This window comes from Sapajus apella, unplaced genomic scaffold (assembly GCF_009761245.1).
Source record: "Sapajus apella isolate SASKATOON/1434 unplaced genomic scaffold, GSC_monkey_1.0 scaffold11, whole genome shotgun sequence".
Classification (NCBI taxonomy): Eukaryota; Metazoa; Chordata; class Mammalia; order Primates; family Cebidae; genus Sapajus; species Sapajus apella.
The window spans coordinates 8679047-8705684 of NW_022436951.1; the positions used below are offsets into that span (position 1 = coordinate 8679047).

Sequence of the window (26638 nt, forward strand, 5' to 3'; positions counted from 1 at the left end):
GGAGAATCGCTTCAACCCAGGAGGTGAGGTTTCAGTAAGCCAAGATCATGCCACGGCACTCTAGCCTCGTGACAGAGCAAGACTCTGTCTCAAAAAAAAAAAAATCGTACAGAAAGCCTTTGTGTACTTGACATCCAGTTTCCCCTACCATTAACACCTTATGATATTAAATTATTTTTGTCAAAACTAAGGAACAAACATAAGTATGTTACTAGTAACTAAATTATACACTTTATTTAGGGTGTACTAGTTTTTCCCTAGTGTTATTTTTTTCTTTTCCAGAAGTCTACCCAGGGCACCATATTACATTTAATTGTCATGTCTCCTTAGCCTGACGTATGGGTCATATATATATATATATATATATATACTTTTTTTTTTTTTTTTTTGTAGAATGCTCCTATATTTGATTTGTCTACGGTTTTTTCTCCTGGTTAGACTGGGGTGACGGGTTTTGGAGAAGAACACAGCAGAGATAAAATGCTACTCTCATCATGTCATACCAAGGGCACATGTATCAATATGACTTGATGCTAACCTTGCTACGTGAAGTAGTGCCTGCCATACTTCCTCATTGTAAAGTAACTTTTTCCTTCTCTTTTAATATTCTACCCTATGAAACCAAGTCACAAAACACAGGGGGCAGTTAAGTTCCCCCTCCTGGAGGGAAGATTAAACTACTGGGAATTCTGTACTGGAAGATGTTTGTAGATAGCTTCAGATGTAGACTTATGACTTACAGACTCAGGAAGTATAGACAAAACAACTGAAGATTTACTTGATTGTAATAACCTATGGCTAAAACAAAGGGGTGTTTCCTGTTTTATCTAAATTTAAATCAAAGACACTCAAGACAGTGAACACTTCATCACATCATTTGAAAGAGATTCAAAGGATTTTATTTTAATCTTACGAAATTAAGTGTGTCACATAGAGAAAACCACTGGCAAATACTTTTTAAATAACTGGTTTTTTGGTTTATAATACATTTAGAAATTATAGACATAGCATAAAAGAGACAATAGCCTTATCTTGATGCTTTTTTCTGTGGTCAGAGATTATTGGTTATACCTTCATACTCTGCTTAACAATGCTCTTCTATCAGCGATTTGGGGGTCGTGATTTAAGTCTCATTCAGGCTGTCATTTGCTTCCAGCAAGTTCATCTCCAAGAACATTGCCTTGATCAGGGTTAAGGTTACTGAAAAATGGAGGGTACATTTCCGTTGTAAGAGATATTATGCTTTTTAATGTGCTTGAAGTAAGTATGAAAATTTTCCAAAATAAAATTGTATCCATATGCAATATGTTAAAGTTGATTAGATTCCTGATTGCAAACAAAGAGAGAAACCATGCAAAACTAAGACGTTTTGGGGACAATTTGAGAAATTTGAACATGGAATGAAAATAAGGTGATTTTATTTGCGGCATATTTACTAATTCTCTCAGGTGAGGTAACAGAACTGTGGTTATACAGGAGAATGTCTGGTCCTTAAGACTTGCCTGATGACGTATTTAGGGTTAAATTACCATGATGTTTGCAAGTTACCTTCAAATGGTTGAGCATATATGTTAGAAATCAAAGGTGGAAAAATACTTGTTGAATCGAAGCAGTGGAGCGCATATGTGTGTCTATTTTTAAGTTTTCTACATTTTAAAAATTTCACAAAATAAAACATTGGGAAAAAGAAGACAGATCATTCACATATATTCCTTAAATCAACCTTTCCCCTGTAATTTAACACCCAGGTGTCCCTGCCTCGCTTGCAGACTGGGACGGTTTGCAGTGGGTTGGTTTTGGTGTGTTATGCTCATATGCAGAACAGCACTGCTTTAAACTGTTTGTAGGCAACTTGGATGCTGAGAGAATTAAGAATCGGGGGTGCTGGTGGGTTAGGAGTTGAACACTAATGAAGATGCCTGGGGGTGAGAATTGAACTCTAATGGGGCCTTGTTTAAGAAAAGCAATCATCAAACGTTAGGAAGCACTAAGCCATTCTGTAGTCAATGTTGTCACTATATATTTTTCCTAATTTTAAAGCTCATTTCCTGGACCCCACCCCACCTGCCATAGAGAAAGTAGATCTTTTGGTTAAGTCCTAGCAAAAGAAGTAAGTCCTCATTAGACCAAAGTTTCGCCTTACTAATCTCATCCCTGAAGAATTTAATTCTTGTGTAGGAAAAAAATTATTATTTTTCCACTCTTTTATTTTTTCAAAGCTGATGGCGTTGGAGTGCTGAATTCTCAATGTTCAGTTCTGGTATTATTTCAAGAGGAATAATGACAAGCTGTAGTATGTTTCCAGAAGAATGACCAGACTGCTGAATAATTAACACAATGGGAAGTTAGCTGTAAAGCCCAAGCTCTCCATTCCATAGCAATAGTTTTGAATCTGGAACCAGAATTTAAAATAAATGAAATAGAGTGCTACAGAATGGAATATATCAGAATGCCTCCCACATAGGAAAATGGTTGAAAGGAATGGAAGCAATTAACATGGAAAGAGAATCTTAGTGGTACATGATAAATGTCATCCAATCTATTTAAGGAGATATTATGTATAAAAGATATTGGACATATTCAGGTATAATTCCAGAAGGCAGAACTAAGATGATGAACAGAAATTATAAGGACATAGATTTTTCATGCCATAAAGGGAAGATATTTATAATAATTAAAGTAGTTTAGCAATCACAGATGACTTGAGAAATAGCCTCTCCTTGCTGGAAATGCATTTGTATATGTGGACGAGTGTATTTGAGAAGGCAGTTCCAGCAGCCGCTGAAAACCGAGCCCTTGCAGTCTTACAGTGCTAGGATTATCTGGTTTTATAAAAGAAGCCAATATTGTTTCCTAATGAATGTTACGTGCCAGGCACTAAAGCCCTGTAGGTGCTTCCTCATAATATTTCCTTGATTCTTAACAGCTGTGTCAAGTATGCATTCCCTGTTTCTCCTATGAAGAGTCTGAGACTCAGCCATCAACCTAGTTGACCAAAGTCACACAGGAAAAGCACACAGAAATCAGAAAAATAACTCAGATCCACATTAGCTCTAAAGTCCAAGCTGTCCATTCCATATCAATAGTTTTGAATCTGGAACCAGAATGTAAAATAAATGAAATAGAGTGACACAGAATGGGAATACATCAAAATGCCTCCCACATAGGAAAAGGTGGAAGCATTGTTTCCTGAAACGTTTGTTTGCATGTGAACTGGTTCTGACATGAAATGTACTTTATACTGTAGGTCATGGCCCATGCCTTAATGTCATGGACCTTTAGCCTCCTTGACTTCCCTTCTCTTAACTTCCCTGAATGGGTTTACTTTGGTGATCCATTTCCATGACCGCTTGCTAGGGTGTATTAATTTCCCAGGACTGCTTTCACAAATCACCACCAAGTGACTTAAAACAACACACGTTTATTCTCTTCCAATCCTGGGGGTCAGAAGTGAAAAATCAAGCATTGCCAGGGCTACCTTCCTTTGGGAGGGTTCAAGGGAGACTCTTTTTTTTTTTGCCTTTTTCTTTTTCTAGAGGTCACCTAGGCTCCTGGCTCCTTCGTCACATCACTCTAACCTCTTGCCCCTGTCACTTCATCTCCTAGTCACACAGATCCTCTTGCCTTCCTCTTCGAAGGGCCCTTCTGATTACACCAATCAACCCTGATGGTGCAGGACGATTTCCCCTTCTCAAGATCCTTGACATAATCACATCTGCAAACTCTCTTCTGCTATGTCAAGTAAGATATTGGCAGGTGCCACAATGAACACACATGTGCATGTGTCTTTATGATAGCACGATTTTTAATGCTTTGGGTATATACCCAGTAATGGGATTGCTGGGTCAAATGGAATTTCATTTCTAGGTCCTTGAGGAATCGCCACACTTTCTTCCACAATGGTTGAACTAATTTACACTCCCACTAACAGTGAAAAAGTGCTCCTATTTCTCCACATCCTCTCCAGCATCTGTTGTCTCCAAATTTTTTAGTGATTGCCATTCTAACTGGTGTGAGATGGTATCTCAATGTGGTTTTGATTTGCATTTCTCTAATGACCAGTTATGATGAGCATTTTTTCATATGTTTGTTGGCCTCATATATGTCTTCTTTTGAAAAGTGTCTGTTCATCTCCTTTGAGTACTTTTGGATGCGTTTGTTTGTTTTTTTCTTGTAAATCTGTTTTAGGTCTTTGTAGATTCTGAATATTAGCCCTTTGTCAGATGGGTAGATTGAAAAAAATTTTTCCCATTCTGTTGGTTTCCTGTCCACTCTAATGATTGCTTTGTTTGCTGTGCAGAAGCTGTGGAGTTTGATTAGGTCCCATTTTTCGACTTTGGTTTTTGTTGCCAATGCTTCTGGCGTTTCAGTCATGAAGTCCTTGCCTATGCCTATGTCCTGAATGGTTTTGCCTAGGTTTTCTTCTAGGGTTTTTATGGTGTTAGGTCTTACGTTTAAGTCTTTAATTCATCTGGAGTTAATTTTCGTGTAAGGTGTCAGGAAGGGGTCCAGTTTCTGCTTTCTGCACATGGCTAGCCAGTTTTCCCAACACCATTTATTAAATAGGGAATCCTTTCCCCATTGCTTGTTTTTGTCTGGTTTGTCAAAGATTAGATGGTTGTAGATGTATGGGGTTGCCTCCAAGGTCTCTGTTCCATTCCATTGGTCTATATCTCTGTTTTGGTACCAGTACCATGCTGTTTTGAATAATGTAGCCTTGTAGTATAGTTTGAAGTCAGGTAGCATGATGCCTCTGGCTTTGTTCTTTTCGCTTAGGATTGTCTTGGCTATACAGGCTCTCTTTTGGTTCCATATGAAGTTTAAAGTGGTTTTTTCCAGTTCTGTGAAGGAGGTCATTGGTAGCTTGATGGGGATAGCGTTGAATCTATAAATTACTTTGGGCAGTATGGCCATTTTCACAATATTGGTTCTTCCTATCCATGAGCATGGAATGTTTCTCCATCTGCCTGTGTCCTCTCTTATTTCCTTGAGCAGTGGTTTGTAGTTCTCCTTGAAGAGGTCCTTTACATCCTTTGTTAGTTGTATTTCTAGGTATTTTATTCTCTTTGTAGCAATTGTGAATGGGAGTTCACTTATGATTTGGCTCTCTGTTAGTTTGTTATTGGTGTATAGGAATGCTTGTGATTTCTGCACATTGATTTTGTATCCTGAAACTTTGCTGAAGTTGCGTGTAAGTTTATGGAGATTTTAGGCTGAGATGATAGGGTCTTCTAAATATACAATCATGTTATCTGCAAATAGAGACAATTTGACTTCCTCCTTTCCTAATTGAATGCCCTTTATTTATTTTTTCGTGCCTAATTGCTCTGGCTAGAACTTGCAAAATGTGGCCCATATACACCATGGAATACTACGTAGCCATAAAAAACGATGAGTTCCTGTCCTTTGTTTGGACATGGATGAATCTGGAAACTATCATTCTCAGCAAACTGACACAAGAACAGAAAATCAAACACTGCATGTTCTCACTTATAGGCGGGTGTTGAACAATGAGAACACATGGACACAGGGAGGAGAGCATCACTTACTAGAGTCTGTTGAGGGGGCCAGGGGAGGGACAGCAGAGGGTTAGGGAGCTTGGGGAAGTATAACATGGGGAGAAATGCCAGATATAGTTGAGGGGGGATGGAGGCAACAAACCACATTGCCATATATGTACCTATGCAACGATCCTGTATGATCTGCACATGTACCCCAGAACCTAAAGTACAATAAAAAATAATAATGATAATAATTTTTTAAAAAAGAGATATTGGCAGGTTCCAGGGATTAGGACATGGACAGCTTCAGGGGTCTATATTCAGCCTACCACACCAGGCTTGCTTTACAAATTCTAAATGCTCAAATTTTAGCAGTCTCCTTTCTGAGCACCACTTCCTTTGCATTTGCTTTCTTTGTCATTTTCCTTGACTTGTTTTTCACAATCTCAGCTGAGCCTTCAACCTGGCTGCATAAAAGGTCAGTTCCGTCTCCCATCCCTCAGAGCAGTTTCCCAGGTGCCCGTCCTACTTGCCTTAAGCAGATGATCTTACCTCCTACTTAAAGAGAAAAAGAGGTTCCTGGCATGTATGGCTTCAGCTCCTTTTCTCTCTTTTCTCCCTGTGCCGTCCTGGAAGGAGGACACAGCACTGCTAGTCACACTGAAGTACTAGAGAGCACTGGATCCTTTACTGAAAATGTCATAGTTCAAAATGGTAAAGGAGATGATGTTGTACGATTCCTATCACGCTCCAGGGAAGAATCCCTATTTTCTTCCTGCAGATTTTTCACTTTGGCCTCCAGCTGGTGAGTCTTCCTCCATGAATCTTTTCCCTTCTGGCCTCAATATCCCCAGGGCACCTTTTTCTCTGTACCTGGGTTATTTCCAGGCCTCCTGACTTTTCCCTTCTTTCTTTTATTTTTTAAATTTATTTTATTTATTATTATTATTGAGACAAAGTCCTGCTCTGTTGCCCAGGCTGGAGTGCAGTAATGCGATCTTGGCTCACTGCAACTTCCGGTTCCCAGGTTCAAGTGATTCTCTTGTCTCAGCCCCCTGGGTAGGTGAGACTACAGGCACACACCACCATTCCTGGCTAATTTTGTATTTTTAATTAAGATGTGGCTTCACCATATTGGTCAGACCAGTCTCAAACTCCTGACCTCAGGTGATCCACCTACCTTGGCCTTCCAGGGTTCTGAGGTTATAGGTGTGAGCCATGGTGCCCAGCCCCCTTCTTTCTTAAACATGATTATTTCTGGATTTCTCAGCTCCTCTCCACCACCACTTAAATGTTGCCTTCAAGGATGGAAGATTTTGATTGCTCCCAGGCGAAAAATACTACAGTTACTCAGACTATTCTCCTTACAGGGTAGTGGGGGATTACATATAACTAAAATGAATTTATTCTGCCATAATTATGACATTAGTGGGCCATAGAAAATAGAGACAGTGAATGTGGACATATTCTTTAAAGATAGACCCTGTGGGAAGGCAAACCTTTCTTTGCTTTTTTGTTTTAGAGACATGATGCAGATATAAATATTTATTAATATCCTCATTTATGTCTCTAACATCTCACTCTAGACCTCCTCTTCATTTTGCTACCCTTTCTCTGCTGTGACTCTTAGTGAAATCAACACTACCAAATTCCTCCTGGTTAGCCTATGCCCATCACTAAGCCATCAGAGGTGACATTCCTTCTGCCTCAGGTCATTGTTAAACATCCCTGGAATGCAGTGTGTGAGACCTTCACAGTAAGGACGATGGTCACTGCGTGGCCATGGCAACAACCTTGCCTGGCTATACTCCTTCCAGGGTGGGAGCACTCCCTCATCAGGGATCCTTGCCCATCAGGGTGGGGGAAGAAGGGCCAGGGCCATGTTCTCCTCAGCCCAGGAAGGGCTTTGTGTCCTTCTAGTGAAGGATGGTTTCTGGTTTGAAAATGGTAAGTTGGCCAGGCGCAGTGGCTCATGCCTGTAATCCTAGCACTTTGGGAGGCCAAGGCGGGTGGATCATGAGCTCAGGAGATTGAGACCATCCTGGCTAACATGGTGAAACACCATCTCTACTAAAAATACAAAAAATTAGCCAGGCATGGTGGCACGCACCTGTAGTCCCAGCTGCAGGAGACTGAGGCAGGAGAATTGCTTGAAGCCAGGAGGCGAAGGTTGCAGTGAGCCGAGATCACGCCACTGCACTCCAGCCTGGTCAACAGAGTGAGATCCTGTTTCAAAGAAAAAAAAAAAAAAAAAGAAAAGAAAGAAAAGAAAATGGTGAGCTACTGGGGTTTCATGAAAAAGTAGTGCTGTGTCAAGGCTAAAGCCACCATAATGGCTTTTTGCTTCCCATGGGGAAAGTGCTTTCACTTCTGGAAGCAAGTTCTCTCCCATTGTTCTGCGTAATAACATGCTTCCTGGGCTCCCGATGTGCTAGCAATTTCCCCCCTTCCTTTTAGTCGGAAACCTTATTTTCTGTTGAGACATGGCAAATGTGGGTATGTGGATTGCTGCTTAGAAGCACGCACACACACACACAAAGCAAAGACAGATAAATTATGAGAAGCAGAAAACTTTTCTGATACAAAATAATTGGGTAGAAGGTAAGTAGCCAAAAATGACCAGAAGACTCTGGCATCCCTTTTTGCTCAAGGCTGCAAAAAGCCACATTTTCAGGTGGTGTCATTTATGGGGCTCCCACCCTTGTCCCTGAGAACAGTGTTAGAGAGAAGTTCTGATGCGCTTTTTAGGTGCTACAGTGTCTCTTAATTGATGCTTCTTGATTTTGTTGGCTTATCCAGAAATGCATGGTTTGAGATGTGATAAAAATGCCTTAATTTTCAAGACATCCTGTCGAGTTCTTCAGCGTGTATGTCAAGCCAGCCTCTTTCAGAATGCCCATTTTCTTCTTGACATGAAATAATTTCACATTTATTTTACATTTCAAATGCAAAGAATTTATTTATCTAGGGTGCCTACTTACCAGAATGTTTTTAAAATCTTTTTTTTTTTTGGCACGTTTTATCATCCTAGTCTGCCAAGGCGTTATAGACATTGTGAACCTTGAATTCAGGGGAATAGTCTTCACAAGCTGCAATCAACAATTGTCATAGTTAGAACTTCTTTTGATGAAGGTCAGCTAAGTGTTAATTGAGGCCATTACTGGTACTTCTCTATATCCTTAATGCTATGGCAGTTGAGGGTAGGGGCTGGGAGATGAAAGTAATTAAGCACCACATGATAGAAACAGTCAGTGTTTTCCAAAGTGTGGTACATGGATTATCTATGACAGAAACCTCAGGATGCTTGCTACAGTGCAGATTCCTGGGCCTCACACTGGATTTACTGAATCTCTGTGCAGGGCTGCTGGGCATATGCATTTTTAACAAGCTCTCCATATAATTCTGTTGCATACTAAAACCTAGAGAACCCCTGGATGAGTGGGTCCACTTTATTGGACTAAATGGCTGTCTATCAATGCTTACTCCTTTTTTTCTGTAGGAACAATAGTGTGTGACTCTGTGGGAGTAGCTCTTGGGAATTATAATGAAATAAATGCACTCAGTTCCAAGTGCTATCAAGTGAGAAACAAAGATAAGTAAATAAAAGGCAACTTTTCTAACCTTATGGTGAAGAGACAGTTTTCTTATAAAGCCAAAAACTGAGTACTTCCAGAAATAAATATGTGAGGAGAGAGTTTCATTCTAAAACCGAAAACTGAGTACTTCCAGAAATAAACAACGGTGTTAACCATACTTCAGGATGAGGAAATGACCAATTTAGTCACGAGGAAGAGTTGAAATGCTGTTCATTAACTTGAAGACATCCACAGAGACAGCGGATTGACCGAAGGCTGGCACTATTTGGCATCATTTTCATGAATTACCTCATTTAGTTCTTGTTGGTGAAAGCCATTTTGTTATCATCATTTTACAGATGAGGACACTGAGGCTCAGAGAAACAAAATTACTTGTGCAAAGCTACGCTGCTTGTTAATGCTGGAATTGAGCGCTGAACTTAGCCTGTCTCCAAAGTCGAGCTTCTTTTACTAGAGAAAAACAAACCATGCAATAGAATCTGCTTCCAGCAGGAAATACAGCAGGACAGGACTTGGCATCCATGGTTGATTTAGAGACTTGGAAATTAACTCTGTTGAAGGTTTCAGCTCTAATTCCTTTAAAGAAATCTCCTTGATTCTGCCCAGAGATGCCCTAAGAACCAATTTCTCAGGCCAAGAAGATGCCTGGGATGTGCTGGAGGCTTAATTAGATGCCTCAGCCGTGGCTTCCAGCTCTTAGACTCTATCAAAAAGGAAAAAAGAGAAATTGATAAATTCTGCCCTGCTCACATTTTTCCAGACTCAGTCACAACTGGTTCTCCCTCAGTTAGTGGGGTATCAGCTGATCTATTTAGTGATAACTAAGAGCAGACCTCTCCCTAGAGGAGAACAATTCTCCTGCCCTCCCTGCTTGTTGGCGAAACCCACAAACTTTGCAGTTGTGAGAAAGTTACTTCCGTGGCCATGAGGAGAGAGAGAGCATTGGAATTGACATATATAGTGCCTTCTCCTTATCCTGCCAGTATCTAAAGCTGGACTGTGAGTTGGGCATGTCAGGGTGTGTCCCACCTCCTGGCTCTATCAACTCAGAGTCTGACAAATCCCCATGACAACTACACATGAGCAGCTCTGTCTCGCTTCCTTCTCTCCACCCTCCTGCCATCAGACCCTGCCTGCCCTGTCCATCCAGTCACACCTTCCTCCTTTTGCTCAGAATTTTAGTGACACTGACATCTGACAGTTTTCGTTTTACTTTTGTGGGAGACTTTTACCCCCTTGCACAAATCCACATCCTCCTCTCCAGCCCTCAGGCAAGCCCACTGCTGTTGTTTTTCCAAGAACAACTTGCTCAGTTGCCCGCCTGCCATCAACTTCACTTCATACTTCTGCTGAAGGAGTCCTGCTTTTGTCCATTATGCCCAGAGGCTAAATGTCAGAGTGTGGCCCCTTCTTGCAGCCTAGTGATGGCTCAGGATCACTGCCACCCTGGCATTCCTTCCATCTGTCTGGGTGGGCAGCACCTCTCTGCCTATTTGCGTTTCACCCATGTGGCAGGGGATAGCTTTTGAAAAATGCCTCTGTCTCTTTCTACAGAAACCTGTAACTTGTGGCCCAGGCATTCCTTAGACTATCATAATAGCATATTATAGCCCAATACACTTAAAAGGCATTTACTATGTACTGTACTGATCTAAGCACTTTACACTGATTCGTTTAATCCATGTGACATCTTTTAATAATTTAATAAGTTACTGTCAGTATTCATATTTATCAGATGAGGAAACTGAGGCCTAGAGAAGTTAAGTTACTTGCAGCTAAGAGTTGAGTCAAGCAAATGGAGTCTAGAGTACTTTCGCTTTTAAAGCTCCACTTTAAAATGTGCTTGCCATAGATGATGCTAGGATGAAATGAGCAACTGTGCATTTATTTAGGAAGTACCATATGCCAAGACCTCCGCTAGGCATTTTATGTATAGTATCTCTAACAGTCATAACCCTGCAAGTTAAAACAGATTTGGCTCCATCTCACAGATGAGACAACTGAGGCTCAATGTGTTAAGCAATTGGACCGAGATCACACAGCTCATGCTGTTTCTATTAAACCCTGTTATAAGTTTTTGATCCTATATTCTTTTGGAACCCACTTTGTCCATTTTCTAACAGAGATATATTTTTTCCCACCACTTGGATTCTGAGCTGCCAGCCAGGGCATGTGATTAGGCTCCTTCAGAAACCATCTGAGATGGGTGAGGGACATGGAGGTTGATATTTCAGGGCTCTGAGGGGTCCAACTCCCTCCAGATCTGGGACCCAGCTTCTAATTCTGTGTGATCACAGCCCCCATCCCAGCTTCCTGCTGGAACATCTGTTCCCCTTCCATTCTGTTCTGAGGACAGTGGCAGCCCTCTCACATAGCCCTTATCCTGTCCCATTTATTCCCAATGATTCATTTTAATTTTGGCGAATGTTGCATTTTTTTATATGCAGGTGTTTCTATGGATTCTCTGAAGCCTGTGTGCAGTGCACGGGTGTTCCCAATCTGGCTCCTGATGTATTTGCTCATGAAAATGAAACCATTGTAGTGAAATAGGTCACATTTTGCAGTTCATTTTCTTTTAAGGCAAGTGCTCAAATTGGCCCTGATGACAGCTCTCATTATTATAGATGAATATGCTTATGATTATGAATCTCTCTCTTTCCTTACTTGGCCAAGCTGTACAAATAAGCTGCTCAATATTGGAGCCACTAACTGCCTGTGGCCACTTAAATTTAAGATGATTAAATTTAAATAAAATTAAAAATTCAGTTTCTCTGTTGCATTAGCTGTATCTCAAGTGCTCAGCAGTTACACGGGTTAGCAGCTCCCAAACTGGACAGTGCAGGTAGAGAACATCTTCATCACCACAGGAAGTTCTGTTGGACAGCGCTGTTTTAGGGCAGAGGGACTGGCTCTGTTGTTTTGCTGTATCCCTAACACCTGCTTGGCACATGGTGACAACCAGGCAAATACACCAATGTCTTCCTGGCTTCAGTCCATATTTCCTCAAACCACATGAGTTACTTGGGCTGTCCAGACTGATATGCAAAATCTTCATGAATTGATGACATCATGGGTCACTCTCCTCATTGGCTTCATAAAGGCCACTTAGGCATCACAGCAGAGGCTACAGTATGCTGGGAGAATCTTCCCATGATTCTACTCCCACCTTTCGTTATTCTGAGGCTTCTATAATCTCTTGACTTCTACTTTCTGCTGACTTATGATTTTGGCTGTGTATTGAATGAGAAAATGTCTCTCGCAAACCAACAACAAGAAATAATAAGTCGGAGAGGTCCTCTCATGGCTTTACAGCTGCGCCAAGTATTTTGGAGTCTGTAGACATTCTATCTTGCCTTTGCTGTCTAAAAGCAGCCACTCTCACTGGCCTCTGAAACACAGCACTGGGATCCACATCACCCATGGAAGTGCCGCTCCAGTGAGGGCTGTGTCGTGTGAAGAAGGACTCTGTGACACAGGACTCCAGGTCTGGGCTCTAGGCCCAGTGCCACCAGAGGCCATGGGTTGGCCTCTTGAGTTGTGTGAACACTAAGTCCTTTTCAGCACAAAAGTACCCAGGCATTGCAGTTCCCTTTCCTACTGGTAAATAAATGTTAACCTTGTCTTCCTGGCTGGGTTGTAAACCTTGAGGACAGTGTCAGTACCCTTCTTTGACCCCTCAGGACAGGTCTGACCCTGAGAGTTAAACCCATCTTAGGAGATCATTGGCGAAGCAGTTTTCTAAACACCTCAGGTGGGCACTAAACATTTTCCTAAAAGGACAAGAGAGTTGTAGGTTATAACACTTCTAGACTTAACTTCTAAAAGGAGTACTCATTGGCCAGTGTTCTGGAGCATATCACTGACTTTCATATCTGATTTCAAATGAGATCCCTGTTTCCCTAGAAACTGCCAGAGGGCTTTCTGCTCTAGACCCCTGAAACTCAGTCTCAGATCAAGGACTTTTGCATTATGTTTCTTTGTTTTCTTGAGTAAAGAATGCCATTGAACACTGCTAGCCAATGTTGTGTGAAGATGTAGCTGGACTACCCCCATGCAGGTAAATGTTCTAAAAGTTTCTATGGAGTGTGGGATATAGGTCTCAACTCCATAATAGAACAATTGGGAAACACGGACTCTTCATTTGGGATCCATAGATATCCAGCAATGGGTTTCAGAGGAATCCATGAACCTGAAGAATTGTAGGCTACATTTTGGATACATGTGTATATGTGTACTTTTTTTCAATAAGGTCACAAAGGAATCCGTGACTCCCAAATATTTAATAACCCTGACTATAAAGATATTTCACTAAATTATTTGAGTGTAACTCTTCTATGAGATCAAACAGCAGACTATGAAAGCACTGGTCTTAGGAGTTTCAGAGATCCTCATTAGCTATATAACTTTTCACTTTGTTTTTTGTATGAAAATAGAATTGGTTAAAATAAGCCTTCTTTTTTTTTTAATTGTACTTTAGGTTCTGGGGTGCATGTGCAGATCATGCAGGATTGTTGCATAGCTACACACAGGGCAATGTGGTTTGCTGCCTCCATCCCCCTGTCACCTACATCTGGCATTTCTCCCCATGTTATCCCTCCCTGACCTCCCCACCCCACCCCCACTGTCCCTTCCTTGGCACCCCCAACAGACCCCAGTGTGTAATGCTCCCCTCCCTGTGTCTATGTGTTCTTATTGTTCAACACCTGCCCCGCCCGTGAGTGATAATATGTGGTGTTTGATTTTCTGTTCTTGTGTCAGTTTGCTGAGAATGATGGTTTCCAGATTCATCCATGTACCTACAAAGGACACAAACTCATCATTTCTTATGGCTGCATAGTATTCCATGATGTATATGTGCCACATTTTCCTTGTCCAGTCTACCGTCGATGGGCATTTGGGTTGGTTCCAGGTCTTTGCTATTGTAAACAGTGTAAATGTGCATGTGTCTTTATAACACTACGATTTATAATCCTTTGGGTATATGCCCAGTAATGGGATTGCTGGATCAAATGGAATTTCTATTTCTAGGTCCTTGAGAAAGTGCCACTCTGTCTTCCACAATGGTTGAACTAGTTTACACTCCCACTGACAGTGTAAAAGTGTTCCTATTTCTCCACATCCTCTCCAGCATCTATTGTCTCCAGATTTTTTAATGATCGCCATTCTAACTGGCATGAGGTGGTATCTCAATGTAGTTTTGATTTGCATTTCTCTAATAATCAGTGATGATGAGCATTTTTTCATATGTTCGTTGGCCTCATATATGTCTTCTTTTGAAAAGTGTCTGTTTATATCCTTCTCCTACTTTTGGATGGGTTTGTTAATTTTTTTCTTATAAATCTGTCTTAGTTCTTTGTAGATTCTGAATATTAGCCCTTTGTCAGATGGGTAGATTGCAAAATTTTTTTTCCATTCTGTTGGTTGCCGGTTCACTCTAATGATTGTTTCTTTTGCTGTACAGAAGCTGTGGAGTTTAATTAGGTCCCATTTTTCGACTTTGGCTTTTGTTGCCAATGCTTTTGGTGTTTTAGTCATGAAGTCCTTGCCTGTGCCTATGTCCTGAATGGTTTTGCCTAGGTTTTCTTCTAGGGTTGTTATGGTGTTAGGTCTTATGTTTAAGTCTTTAATCCATCTTATTGAATTATTTACAGACTGGATTTTTCCAACTACCACACGGAGACTTTTTCATTGAGCCCGTGAAGAATCATCCACTGGCTGAGGGAGGGTACCATCCGCACATCGTTTACAGAAGGCAGAAAGTTCCAGAAACCAAGGAGCCAACCTGTGGATTAAAGGGTATTGTGATTCAAATGACCTCCTGAGTTGAGGGTTCTGTTTTGCTCTTTTCGTTGTTTTATTAAAACATGACCTATTCTTATTCAAGTCTACTATCTCCTCTGTATTCTTTTTTTTCAATATCTTCATGACATTCAAATCTCTTCTGTATTCTCTTGCCAGAAAGTGTACATTCTTGTTGCTTATATGAAACCTTTCACTTATCAATACTCGAGTCTCTGCATATTCTTAATGAGAAGAAAATAAAAGCATCTTTGCCACATTAATTGATGATCCTCATAAGACATTTATAATGAATTGTTTTTTAAAACTCGTGTTAATATTTTAGAGGAAAATAATTAAAGTAAATACTTAACGATTTTTGGTATTAGCAGTGTTATAATACATTAGTGTGGAATATTACAGACAGCTCGTCACATCTGCATATGGAAGGCACATTTAAATGTTTGATGATGCTGATAATAATGTGTGAAGAAAAACTGAAAAAAATATCAACACCTTGTCAGATGATGAATTCAGTGAAGCCTCTTTTGACTGCACAGTGTTGTGTTTGTAGTTTGCTGAGCTGTGTTTCCTGCTCTTAAGCCCCAAGAATGATCTGGACAATTGCTCCTGTTGGCCTTCTCCCAGATAGTTTCAGGTAGTTTTCAGAAGTAAACTGACTCGAGTCATTTCCTTGCAACCCCCACATTCTTCTCAGTGTGTAGGAGATAGTAAACTATGCATTAGTTTATTGGGATTGGGAATCAGGACGGTTTCTTAAAAATGGTATAATTTCTCCTTTCTTCAGAGAAGAAAACAATGCTAGAGGGACAGTTAACAAAAGGAAGCCATAATATTATTTATTTGTCTTAAGGATTTGGAAACCATGGACCTCAAAGGGAAAATAGATGATGAGGGAGTAAGGGAGGTAGATCCTGAAAAGGGCGAGTGGGCTGGGAGGACTCAGAACTGGAGCTTCGCAAACAGGAGAATGAAAGGACAAGGGGACAAGCAACTTTACAGACTGCACCCAGCCCCTATGCCAGATAGGAACTTCCCTGGGAGTGTCTTCTATCATCTTGGCAGGGTATGTATGCAATGAGAAGCTTTTGAGTCTAAAATGTTTTCTGAACACAAAAACAGACAACTGCTTTAAATTCTTAATTTAAGTAAGCTACTGCACCTTTGTTCTAAATTAGATAACTTACTGGCTAAATCCTCTAACAAGTACCAAGAAAAGGGATGAATTGGTTTGAGTGATGAAGGTATCAATACAGATAAGTTAGCCTCAATGTGAATATTTAGGGTTCTCTTGTTTGTCGTTGATTCAGTCACCTGGATAATTACCCAGTTGCTATTACACTCTGGGTGATGGGGAGCACTTTGTGATTTGATACCTTTTAAATCCCTAGATCAATATGGTGGAGAAAGTTACTAGGACACCGAGTGAACTTGGCATCCTTGCTCTGTGAAATGAGTGAGACTATTCCTCCTCTACCCACCTTGAACACCTCTTTCTCATACCTCCCCTACTGAGGCAGAGTTAATTACAAATGAACTGAGAATAGCAAATATTTAGTCATGAAGACAGAAGGGATGGATAGGAAAAGAGTGGGGTTTACAAATATCATGGTCCCCTATTAGAGCATATACAACACCACAATTACAATATTTGTCACCCCATTTCATGTTATACTTCTAGGTCAATCTCAAGACTTTCCACTTCTAAAGAACCTTCTCTGATTAATGCTACCTTAGAACAATCTTTGTCTTGTGAATTTCTCCACCAGATGAAATTTCTCCACCAGATGGAATTTCCACCAGGTAGAATTTCTTCACCTTAGTACTTTGATGTGCTAAGCAAGTATAAGAGAGTATCTGGTAGAGAAGTTCACAAAAGAGATACTCTCTTATACTTGCTTAGTACCCCAGAGTGTCAGAATTGAACAGCTCTGCTAGAAGAACCTTTGAGGGTGCCTAATGAAGCTTCCTTCCTTCTTTCATCAAAGAGGTGGTTGTGTCTTAGAGAAGGGAAAGAATTGTCAAAAGCATCAATGTAATTAGTGTCAGAATATAGCTAAGCTCATGAGTCACGGTTCTATTTGACCTGAAGCTATATACAGCCTCCTGTTTACTTTTTATGTCTTCCTTGAATATAAACCTTGTTTCATCAATCATTCTCACAAGCCCTATTAGAATAGGTATTCCCTCCCCAGTCAGTGTAACAGAGGGTTCAGTGCGAAGAATTCAGTAAGTCACCGAAAAGGAACTGACAAAGAGTATTTCATAGCCATGAAAGTGAAACTAGAGTATATTAGTGTCTAATATATATGTCACTCATGGAAAGAAAAAGGAAACATGCCTTTTCCAAATGTTGAGGAAGTATCAACAGTGTGCGATCATCTGTCTTCCTCAGACAATACATGTAATGCAATGTTTAAACAGTAGCTAGAGGATGGCTTATGCCTGTAACCCGAACATTTTGGGAGGCTGAGGCAGGTGGATCACAGGAGTCCTGGAGCTCCGGACCCGCCTGGGGAAATGTGGCAAAATTGCATCTCTACAAAAAATACAAAAGGTAGCTGGATGTGGTGGCATGCACCTATAGTCCCAGCTACTCGGGAGGATGAGATGGGAGGATTGCTTGAGCCCAGGAGGCTGAGGCTGCAGTGAGCTGTGATTACAGCACCACACTCCAGCCTGGGTGACAGAGTGAGACCCTGGCTCACAAAAAGAAAAAAAAAAAAAGAAAATTGAAAAGAACACAAACAAATGGACAAATATCCCATGCTAATGGATTGGAAGAATTAATATTGTTAAAAATGGCCATATTACCCAAAGCAATCTACAGATTCAATGCAATCCCTATCAAAATGCCAATGCTGTTCTTCACAGAAATAGAAGAAACAATGCTAAAATTTACACGGAACCACAAAAGACCCTGAATAGCCAAAGCAATACTGAACAAAAAGAATAAAGCTGGAGGCATCACACAATCTGACTCCAAAATATACTACTAAGGCATAGTAACCAAAACAACATAGAATTGGCATGAAAACAGATGCACAGACCACTGGACAGAATAGAGAACCCAGAAAGAAATTCATGTATTATAGTCAACTGATTTTTGCCAGAAATTTTTTAGTTAGGGCAATAAAATTACTTTTTTCTCTATTAAAAAAAAAAAACAAAACAAAACAGTAGCTAGAGATTCAAGAATAGCTAATGGGCTTGTGAATATTCTTAAACTACAGATGACATTTATAATTTTTAAATCTTGGCATAACGAAATGTTCTTGGCCTTGCTGAACCAGGTAATTGCAGTGTTCTCATACCATATTGTCCTGCAGAGAGGGCAGAGTCAACTGACACGAATGTTGTCATGAAGCAACATTAAAATACATTTCATGCTTAGCTGGGTTGATGTTGCCAGACTGAATTACTGTGATATACATCACCTTAACCATATATAAAGCATTCTGCTTCTGTAGTGTTCAAAGAGGAACACCCTAGATATTGAAGAAATATGTTATTTAAAAGTACTCTAGTGCTTCAAGAGAGAAAAGATATCAATTAATTTCTCCTAAAATCTGTCCTTTCACTCATTTTTATTTCCCACATAGAAAAGTGCCCAAATGTCATAATATGTCCCTTATCAATATGGCTTAATTTCTATTTTTCAGGCCTTTAATGCGATGCTATTTTGGTTTTGATTTGAACTACCTTTTCTCAAGTTGTTAAGCCAGTTTTGTTTGCTTTTCTAAGCCTGATGTTTTATAAGCTCTGCTGAAGCTCCTTTTTTCCTCTAAGATCAACTTTCTGGAATCTGTGGTAAACAGTGGGAAAATACAGCTTACCTGAATTAAATCCAGGGCAAATTTCAAAACCTCACTTTATCAACAATGATAAGCTCCTTTCTCTAAAGCTTTTTGGTGAGAACACGATCACACTGGGACTTGATTGGTGTTAGATGGAAGTCTCTGTGACAACTTTTGTTCCAGAAATCCGGGGAGGAAGAATTAACACTGGTCAGATAAATAAGATGAGAACAGCTACTGGGTCATCTATGACAGAAAAGGGTCCTGGCAGGTAAGGTCAGAGTCTGGGATTTCATGCATTAGGATCTAGGCTAGAAATACAGGGTCTGGCTCCTGGTGTGCGTGCTTGTGTTCAAAATTTATTCATTCGTTCAACAAATATCCACTAGGTATCTTCTGTGTGCCTGGTTTTTCCTAGGCTCTTTGGGTAGAATTGTAAATAGAATATCGTTTTTTATCTGAAGCACTGACAGCTTGGCTATAGGACATGAGTAAGTAGAGATCTAGCCCTAGATTTATCCTGATAATATATAGTAAAGATTTGAAATTTTAATGCATATTTTGTACTTTTTGCTACTCAATATTAGGCTGCTAGGACTTTTAGCTGTAATTCATTCATCTTCTCTTCTGTAGATTCTCCATCTCATGAACCTTTCACACTTGATTTAATCTCCTTTGAGTGGATCTGAACTTCTTTCAGGCTTGGGCTATTATACATTATGTCGAAAAGACCCTTCTTGTCCATGTTTCCTAATACAAAGATTTATAGATATTTCATTCCACTCAGTAGTGGAATGAAATTTGTAACCAATAAGATAAGTACATCTATGACTTTAACAGATAATGCAAAATTGTTCAAAACAGTGAATGAGAGCTCCCATTTTCCCATATTCTGTCTAGTACTTGACATTCTCGCTTTTACACATAGTCTGGTGAATATGAAATGGTATCTCGTTATGTTTAATGTAAAGTCACACATATCCTGTTGTGAATTTGGGTCCTAATCTATGGGCCCTAAATCTATGGCTTCTGGCAATAGATTCTCAATGAATAGTTGTCTCCCCTGGACCCAGAGTCAAGGCCCACTTTGTTTGCTTACTTTGTTTGCTTTTTTCTGGTTTCCTTTTTCACTTAGTCTCTAGACTGACTTTTCACCCTATGGGTCCTAATGTCTTTTTTTCCCTAGAGCAAAAATAGGGAGCAGCAGATGCTCCAGATGAGCTGCCAGTGCCACGTGCCAGTCAGGGTTCAATCAGATAAGCACAACCAGTGGGAAATGTATATTAAGAAATTCATTGCAAGAAATTGGCTCATGCAATAGAGGGAGGGGCTATCTAGGCAAGTCCTAAATCCATGGGCAGGATATCCGAAAGGGCAGATTATAGCCCTTGGGCACAGGCTGAAGCAGCTGTGCTCAAGAAAGACAGCATTTCTTTTTCTGGAAAGCCTTAGCTCTGTTCTAACCCAGTTCTGCTTTTTAGCTGATTAAATCAATCCTGCTACATTATTTAGAGTAATTTTCCTTACTAAGAGTCAACTGATTATAGGCTTTAATCACATCTACCAAATGCCTTCCTAGCAACACCCAGATTAGTGTTTGATTGAATAATAGAGAAACCATGTTGACACATAAAGAAGATCATCATGCTGCATCTTTTGCTTTTCTCCCTGAATTGTTTTGCTTATTTTTTTTTTCTACTTTTGGCCTCTGAGGATTTCCTCTTTCTTTCATGTTTTGCTATGGTTAGGGGCTTAATACCAGAGAATGTTTAAGAATATCTTGTCTCTTGCAAGAAACCAAAGCCTCAAGTGAATGTTTTATCTAAGACATTTGGAAATTGTGAGTTGCTTTTTAAAATTACATGCTCAAACATTGTCAAATACAAATAAATGTAAATGTTATAATACCATTAACACTAGCTCATTGGAATTAATTAGCTTATCAGATCACCAATCTGATAAATCAGAGCAAAGTTATAAACTTGGGGAATGTTTATAATTTTGTTCTGATTTCATGGAAATACAGTTAGTGGAAGATTCTAAACGACCACCAAACTCCACATTGCGTTTAACATGTACTCAGTAGATGGTACTGTTTTCTTTCCTTGGCTAACACAAACATTTCTCTATACAACCTGCCTGAATCTTGTTTTGAATTTGATTGCTTGATTGCTATATGTTTAGAGGTGGTTCCACAGTAGTTTGTGCTTTGCTTTGCTATGAGATAGTTAACATTTTAATTGTTGCTCTATATTTGTTTTATATTTTTTTCTTCTATTTTTTAGAGGGTTGGCATGTGCATATATATTATTACTATCTGCTATAAGAACTGGTGGGTGGATTGATAAAGTGCTTCAAGCTTTTGCTAACGAGAGGGATGAGAAGACTGTTGGTGAAACTTTGGGGAAATGCTTAATGCATGAATGTATAGGGAGATAAAATAATGACCTTGTTGGTTTTGTTTGCTTAATAAAATTTGACACCAAGACTTTAGGAGCTCTGAGTTCCAGAGGCCTCAATACAGTTGCTCTGTAGCTCTGAGGTACTCAGTTGTTTTTTTTTTTTCTTTTAATATTTTTTTCATTAACCAGACCTCATGCTGATAATCTGCTGATAATCTTCTTCTTTGCATTTCCTCAGCACTGGACAATCTGTTGGCCTGTTCCCTCATTACTTAATGTGTCTGGGTTTCCATGCCCCATAAGGAAATGGCTCTCCTGGAAACACAGCATCTGCTTGTCTTATTTCCTCCAGGATACCCTGTGCTGAGCCCATGCTGTCACAGTGGCGGGGACTGCACTGAAGTGCAGTACTGAGCTCAGAACAGCCAGGAGCACTGGGGGAAGTGTTCTGGGGTGGGAGGGGCCTTTGGATCAGTATGAGCAAAGGATCAGTTTCTCCTGACAGATAGTTCTTTGGTAGGACAGAAAGTCCTAATGCTAAAGAAATGTTACTTGATGTGTTTACTATCTAAGCTCTCTGGCATTTCCCACAACTCTGTAGGGCAGAGCATCAGTACGAGCTTTGCCCTTCATCATTCCTGTGCTGCCATCTGCCTGGGGTCGAGGCAGGAGGAGGCTTGTTCTGTTTTGACCCACCTTCTGGCTTCATCTGGCAGAGGCCTGAGAGAGCCTCTAAGCTTTCTACCCCTCACCCATAGAGTCATCAGAAATTCTGATGAGAAAGTGAGATCCACTCTAAAGAAAACCCCCAAACAGTTGGGTACAGCAGCTCATGCCTGCAATGTCAGTGCTATGGGAGGCCAATGTGGGAGGATCGCCTGACCCCAGGAGTTCAAGACCAGCCTGGGCTACATAGTGAGACACCGTCTTTACCAAAAACATTTAAAAAAAAATTGGTCAGGAGTGGTGGTGCACATCTGTAGTCCCAGCTACTCAGAAGGCTGAGGCAGAAGGATTGCTTGAGCCGGGAGATTGAGGCTGCAGTGAGCTATGATCATGCCACCGCACTCCAGCCTGGGTAACCGTAAAACCCTGTCTTTCATTTTTTCAAAAAAAAAAGAAAGAAAGAAAACCCAAAACAAAGGACTAAATTTCTAACTTCAAAGCTCTGGGTGGCGCATAAACCCCTGTCTTTAATCCATGTCCTCAGTCAACTCACATTATTACCAAGTCCTGTCATTTCTGCCTCCCTAAATAGTTTTCTAAATTGTCTGCCTTTCCCTGGTGTTATTATCGTGCTCCAGCATCTGTCAGCTGTCACTTGGATGAGTGCAGCAGCCCCCTAACTAGTCTGCCTGCCCTTGGTGTCTCCCACTACAAATCAGATAAATATTTCCAAAACACAAATCAGATCATATCTTTCCTATGACTAAAGCCTATCAGTAAACCCATTACCCTCAGGATAAAGACCTAGCTCTTTTAATGCCTTTTGGGAGCTCATTCTCTAGATGACCACCAGCTCTGTCTCCAATTTCATCTCTTGTCACTCCAAATACAGCCTTGTGTCATCCTGACCTCATTTTTATTTGTTAAAGAAGCTTCGCTTTCCATCACTGCTAACCCTTCCCCTTAGATTCCGTCTCCCTGAAATTTGTTCTCCCCAAATGCTTTCTGAGTTACTTGCACTTATTCTGTGGGACCCATGCATGGCTTCCACTAGAACACTAGCTACTTCATACCCTACCTCAGGCTCTATTGTATGATGACCACCTGCTTATGTCCTTCCCTAGACAAGAAGCTCAGTGGGACAGGAGTCACGTCTGCTTATGCCCAGGGGTGTTCCCCAGATCTGGCACAGTTCCTGGCCAGGGCAGGAACTTACATATGTTCAACTGAAGTATTGAACTTACTGTCTGTGATGCATTTTATAGCTTATTAGATACTTCTATTTTACCTATATGGAGCCAGTTTAACCCCTGAGAATAGCCATCCTTTCCTGGAGAAATTTAGGGTGTGCTCTAAATGGCCCGCAAACCAGCAGTAGCTGCAACTTACCTCACTCTTAAAGGGGAATGTGCACCAGAGACAAAGATGTGGCAAGCGTGGCAGCTTGTGGCCTGAGGTTGTAGTTAAAAATAAACAGACTACTTAAAATCTTTACTTTGGAGAAAAGCATATTATGTATATATGGATGGGTGGATAGAAGGAAAGAAGGGTGGATAGATGGATAGATGAACAGGTGGATGGATAGATGCAGATAGAAAAATAAAGCAAGTGATTTCATTTACCCAACAAGCTGCCACACTCACATTGTGCCGGACACCAGGTACTTAGGATACAGGGGTGAACAAAATATTAAGTCAGGCACAAATGTAGAGATGGAGGCCTGCGAGAGCTCTCGGGTAGAGAGGAGCAGGTGTGTTCTCTGGGCAGATGCAAAAGAAGCAGGAGCCTTGGAGGATGATATGGAAGATGAGGCCCCAAGGTCCAGTCAGTTGGCCACAGCAATCCTAGCAAATTGGGTGCTTATCCCTGAGCCTAGAGCATGTATGATTTTTAGCTTCCTGTGGGCAGGGGGAGGACAAAGTCTCATCCGGTCCACTAAGTAGATTTCTGGCAGTCTTCCAGTCTCATTTCGAATGGTGCCGCCGTCCCCCACCCTGGACTGCCTTCGAGGCCTGCTGCCCGCCCCCCACTTTCTTGAACTCAATTTGCATTCTGATATGGCCCCTCATCATTGTCTACCTCATCTCCCACCACTCTCTCCTTCCTTTTCTGCCTCCTCGGTGTTCCCTGAAGTGGGCTCACTGCAGAGCCTTTGCCCTGGCTGTTCTCTCTGCCTGGAACACTCCTCTCCCAAATGTCTTTATGGCTCACCCTTTCATGCTAATCAGCTCAAAATACCGAGCGAAGCCTTCCCTGACCACTGTTTAAGATCACTTTCCCTCCATCACTTTGTAAACCCTTTATCCTACTTTTATTTCTTCAGAGTACTTGTCATCATCCAGTGTTATTTTAGCTGCTTGCTTGTTTATTGGTTTATTGTCTGTCTTCTATGAACCAGAAATATGCTCCATCCAGGCAAATGCTTTCTTGCTTTTGTTCTCTGCAGTATTGGTCTGTTGCCTAAGACAGAGCTGGCCATAGTCATGAGCATCTGGTAAATGTTGAATGAATGAATGAATGAATGAATTATGGCTTCGTTAGTGATTATCCTGTTGAACTTGTATCTTATTTCCACCAGTAGACACATCTTTGGATTTTAAATATCAAGCCTAGTGTCTGATGGGTACTAATTATTTAACAAATGCCTGTTAATTAACTGCATAAGTAAATGACGTGTTTTTGCAGTGTGGTGCTGCAGGTGTGAGTAGATATTAATCTTACCTGGACCAAGGGTTTCAGCATTCCAAGAGCACTGGGAGCCACTGAGGCTAGGCAAATGTGTTCTTTGGCAGCAGTTAATGTTAACTATGAATTTGTCCCACAGCTTGACTAATGCCAATGTTTGGGAAAACAAACATTCCCACCCCCACAGTGTCCCATTTCTCTGCCACAGCCGGAAGTCTCATACATCACCACAAAATTGCTTTTTTCTTTTTAAGGGGAAGGACGCTTACTTGTTAGATTTGACATCAGATGTTTGAGGAAATTATCAATGTACTTTATGCTCTAATCCTCCCTTTCAAAGGCAGATAAGTGAATCCCCTAGGACACATTTTGGGCCAATATGCCAAAAATGAGAAACTTCAAGACCTTTGTTTATACTGCTTTGTGTGTCATTAATTGACCTCCTTTTCTTCAAGAAATGTTAATTTGTCAGATACTAAGGGACACAGCTCTGAACCTGTAGGATTAGACCCTACCCTCAGAGACTTACAGTCTAGTGGAAAATGAACTTAAACAAAAATCACAAAATCGTATGCCTGAACATTGTGACAAATACTACAAGAGTATGAGCAGAGGAAATTGATGTAACTAGGAGGGTTAGAAATGTGCCCCCAAAATAAGCCATAAAAGTGGGTTTGGATTCTTAGGGAGTCATTTCCCAAGATCACTTCCACTGGGTATTCAGCACTTGAGGATTGGTGTCTCTGATGAACTAAACTGTGTCCTGCCCAAAATTCATACATTGAAGCCCTAACCCCCAGGGCCTCAGAATGTGGCTGCATATGGATGTAGGGTCTTAAAGATGTAATTGAGTTAAAGTAAGGTCATTATAGTGGGCCCTAATCCAGTATGACTTTGCTCTCATAAGAAGAAGACATTTTGACACAAACATGTCCAGAGGAAAGATGCCATGAAGACACAGAGAGAAAGTCCCATCTGCAAGCCAAGGAGAGGCCTCAGGAGAAACCCAGCCTTCAGACACCTTATCTAGGCCTTCCAGCCTTCAGAATTGTGGGAAAATCTGTTCCTGTGGTTTAGGCTGCCAATCTGTGGCACTTGGTCATGGCATCCCTGGCAGATAAACACAGCATCCACTGGCCATCCTGCAGGCACAGTGTTTCTTTACTTCTCCCAACCCAGGAGCATTTAGTTACGCTGTGTGTGCTCCAGGCCAGGGCCCTACATTTTTATTTTGCACTGTGTTCTACAAATTATGTAGCTGGCCTTGGGATTAGAGTTGCTTCACTTGCAAAAAATTCAGGTAAATCTGACACACATTAATGATATTCCTGAGACTGCTGTATTGTTAGCCATTGATGGAAAGCAATGATTATTTATTATTCTTTCTAGTCTTGCTTATATATAGTCAAATGAGTTTTACATTTTTCTCCCTTCACATTAGAGTTTAGAAAGAAATGGACCAGGAACTGGGAGAATTATGCTTTGGTACCACCTCTGTCATTCCCTGACTTGGGCAACTTACATAAACCCCAGTCCTTGATTTTCCTTATCAGTAACATGAAGGGGTTGGAAGACCTTTAAGGATTCTCCTAACTTTCCTTTATGGATTCTCTTAACTTTCATAAGTTATGAGTCTTTCTGTTTTGATTCTACAATATCTAGAAACAAGGCAATCTTGAGATTCTTTATTCACACCAATGTGGTTTAAAGCCCATCAAGTGGGCTTGTACACACTGGCATCCCACACCTATAAGTAAAGATCTTAACCATCTTTCTGGTAATCCTGACATCAGGCTCTCAGGTGCTTTCTCTTCCTAGGCCTTCTGCCTTCTTTACACTCTTGCTCCATCCCTAACAGCCATAAACTTAGGCACACAGGCCCACTGCTCCCGGCACTTTGCCTCTGATCCAGAAAGAACAGCCAGGACCTAAAGAGGTGGCAGAACTTCAGGGTCATGAGTGAGTGGATGTGTCTAGCTCATCAATATGGACCAGAAAATTGAAGGGAGGAAGTAGCAGTCCTAGAAACTGAGTCTGGATGGAAGATCCCTAGTATCTGTCGGGGAGAGAGGTGAGAGTATGACAGATTTGAGTGCCTACTTATCCAGGGCACGGCACCTTATGCTGGAGTCAGATGGGTAAGACCACACATGTATGCACACACATGCACACACATACAGTTTCATTTGAAA

General features: G+C 40.8%; 1 protein-coding gene across 2 annotated transcripts in view; it reads left to right on the forward strand.

Annotated features, from left to right (window-relative positions):
- Positions 1-26638, forward strand: part of ADAMTS12 (ADAM metallopeptidase with thrombospondin type 1 motif 12) — a 362056-nt gene that overhangs the window by 128307 nt on the left and 207111 nt on the right. For both annotated transcript variants that reach the window (XM_032279004.1, XM_032279007.1), the window contains exon 3: positions 14749-14893. In XM_032279004.1, the coding sequence (XP_032134895.1) occupies positions 14749-14893 (145 nt within the window). The remainder of the gene's footprint in view (positions 1-14748; positions 14894-26638) is intronic.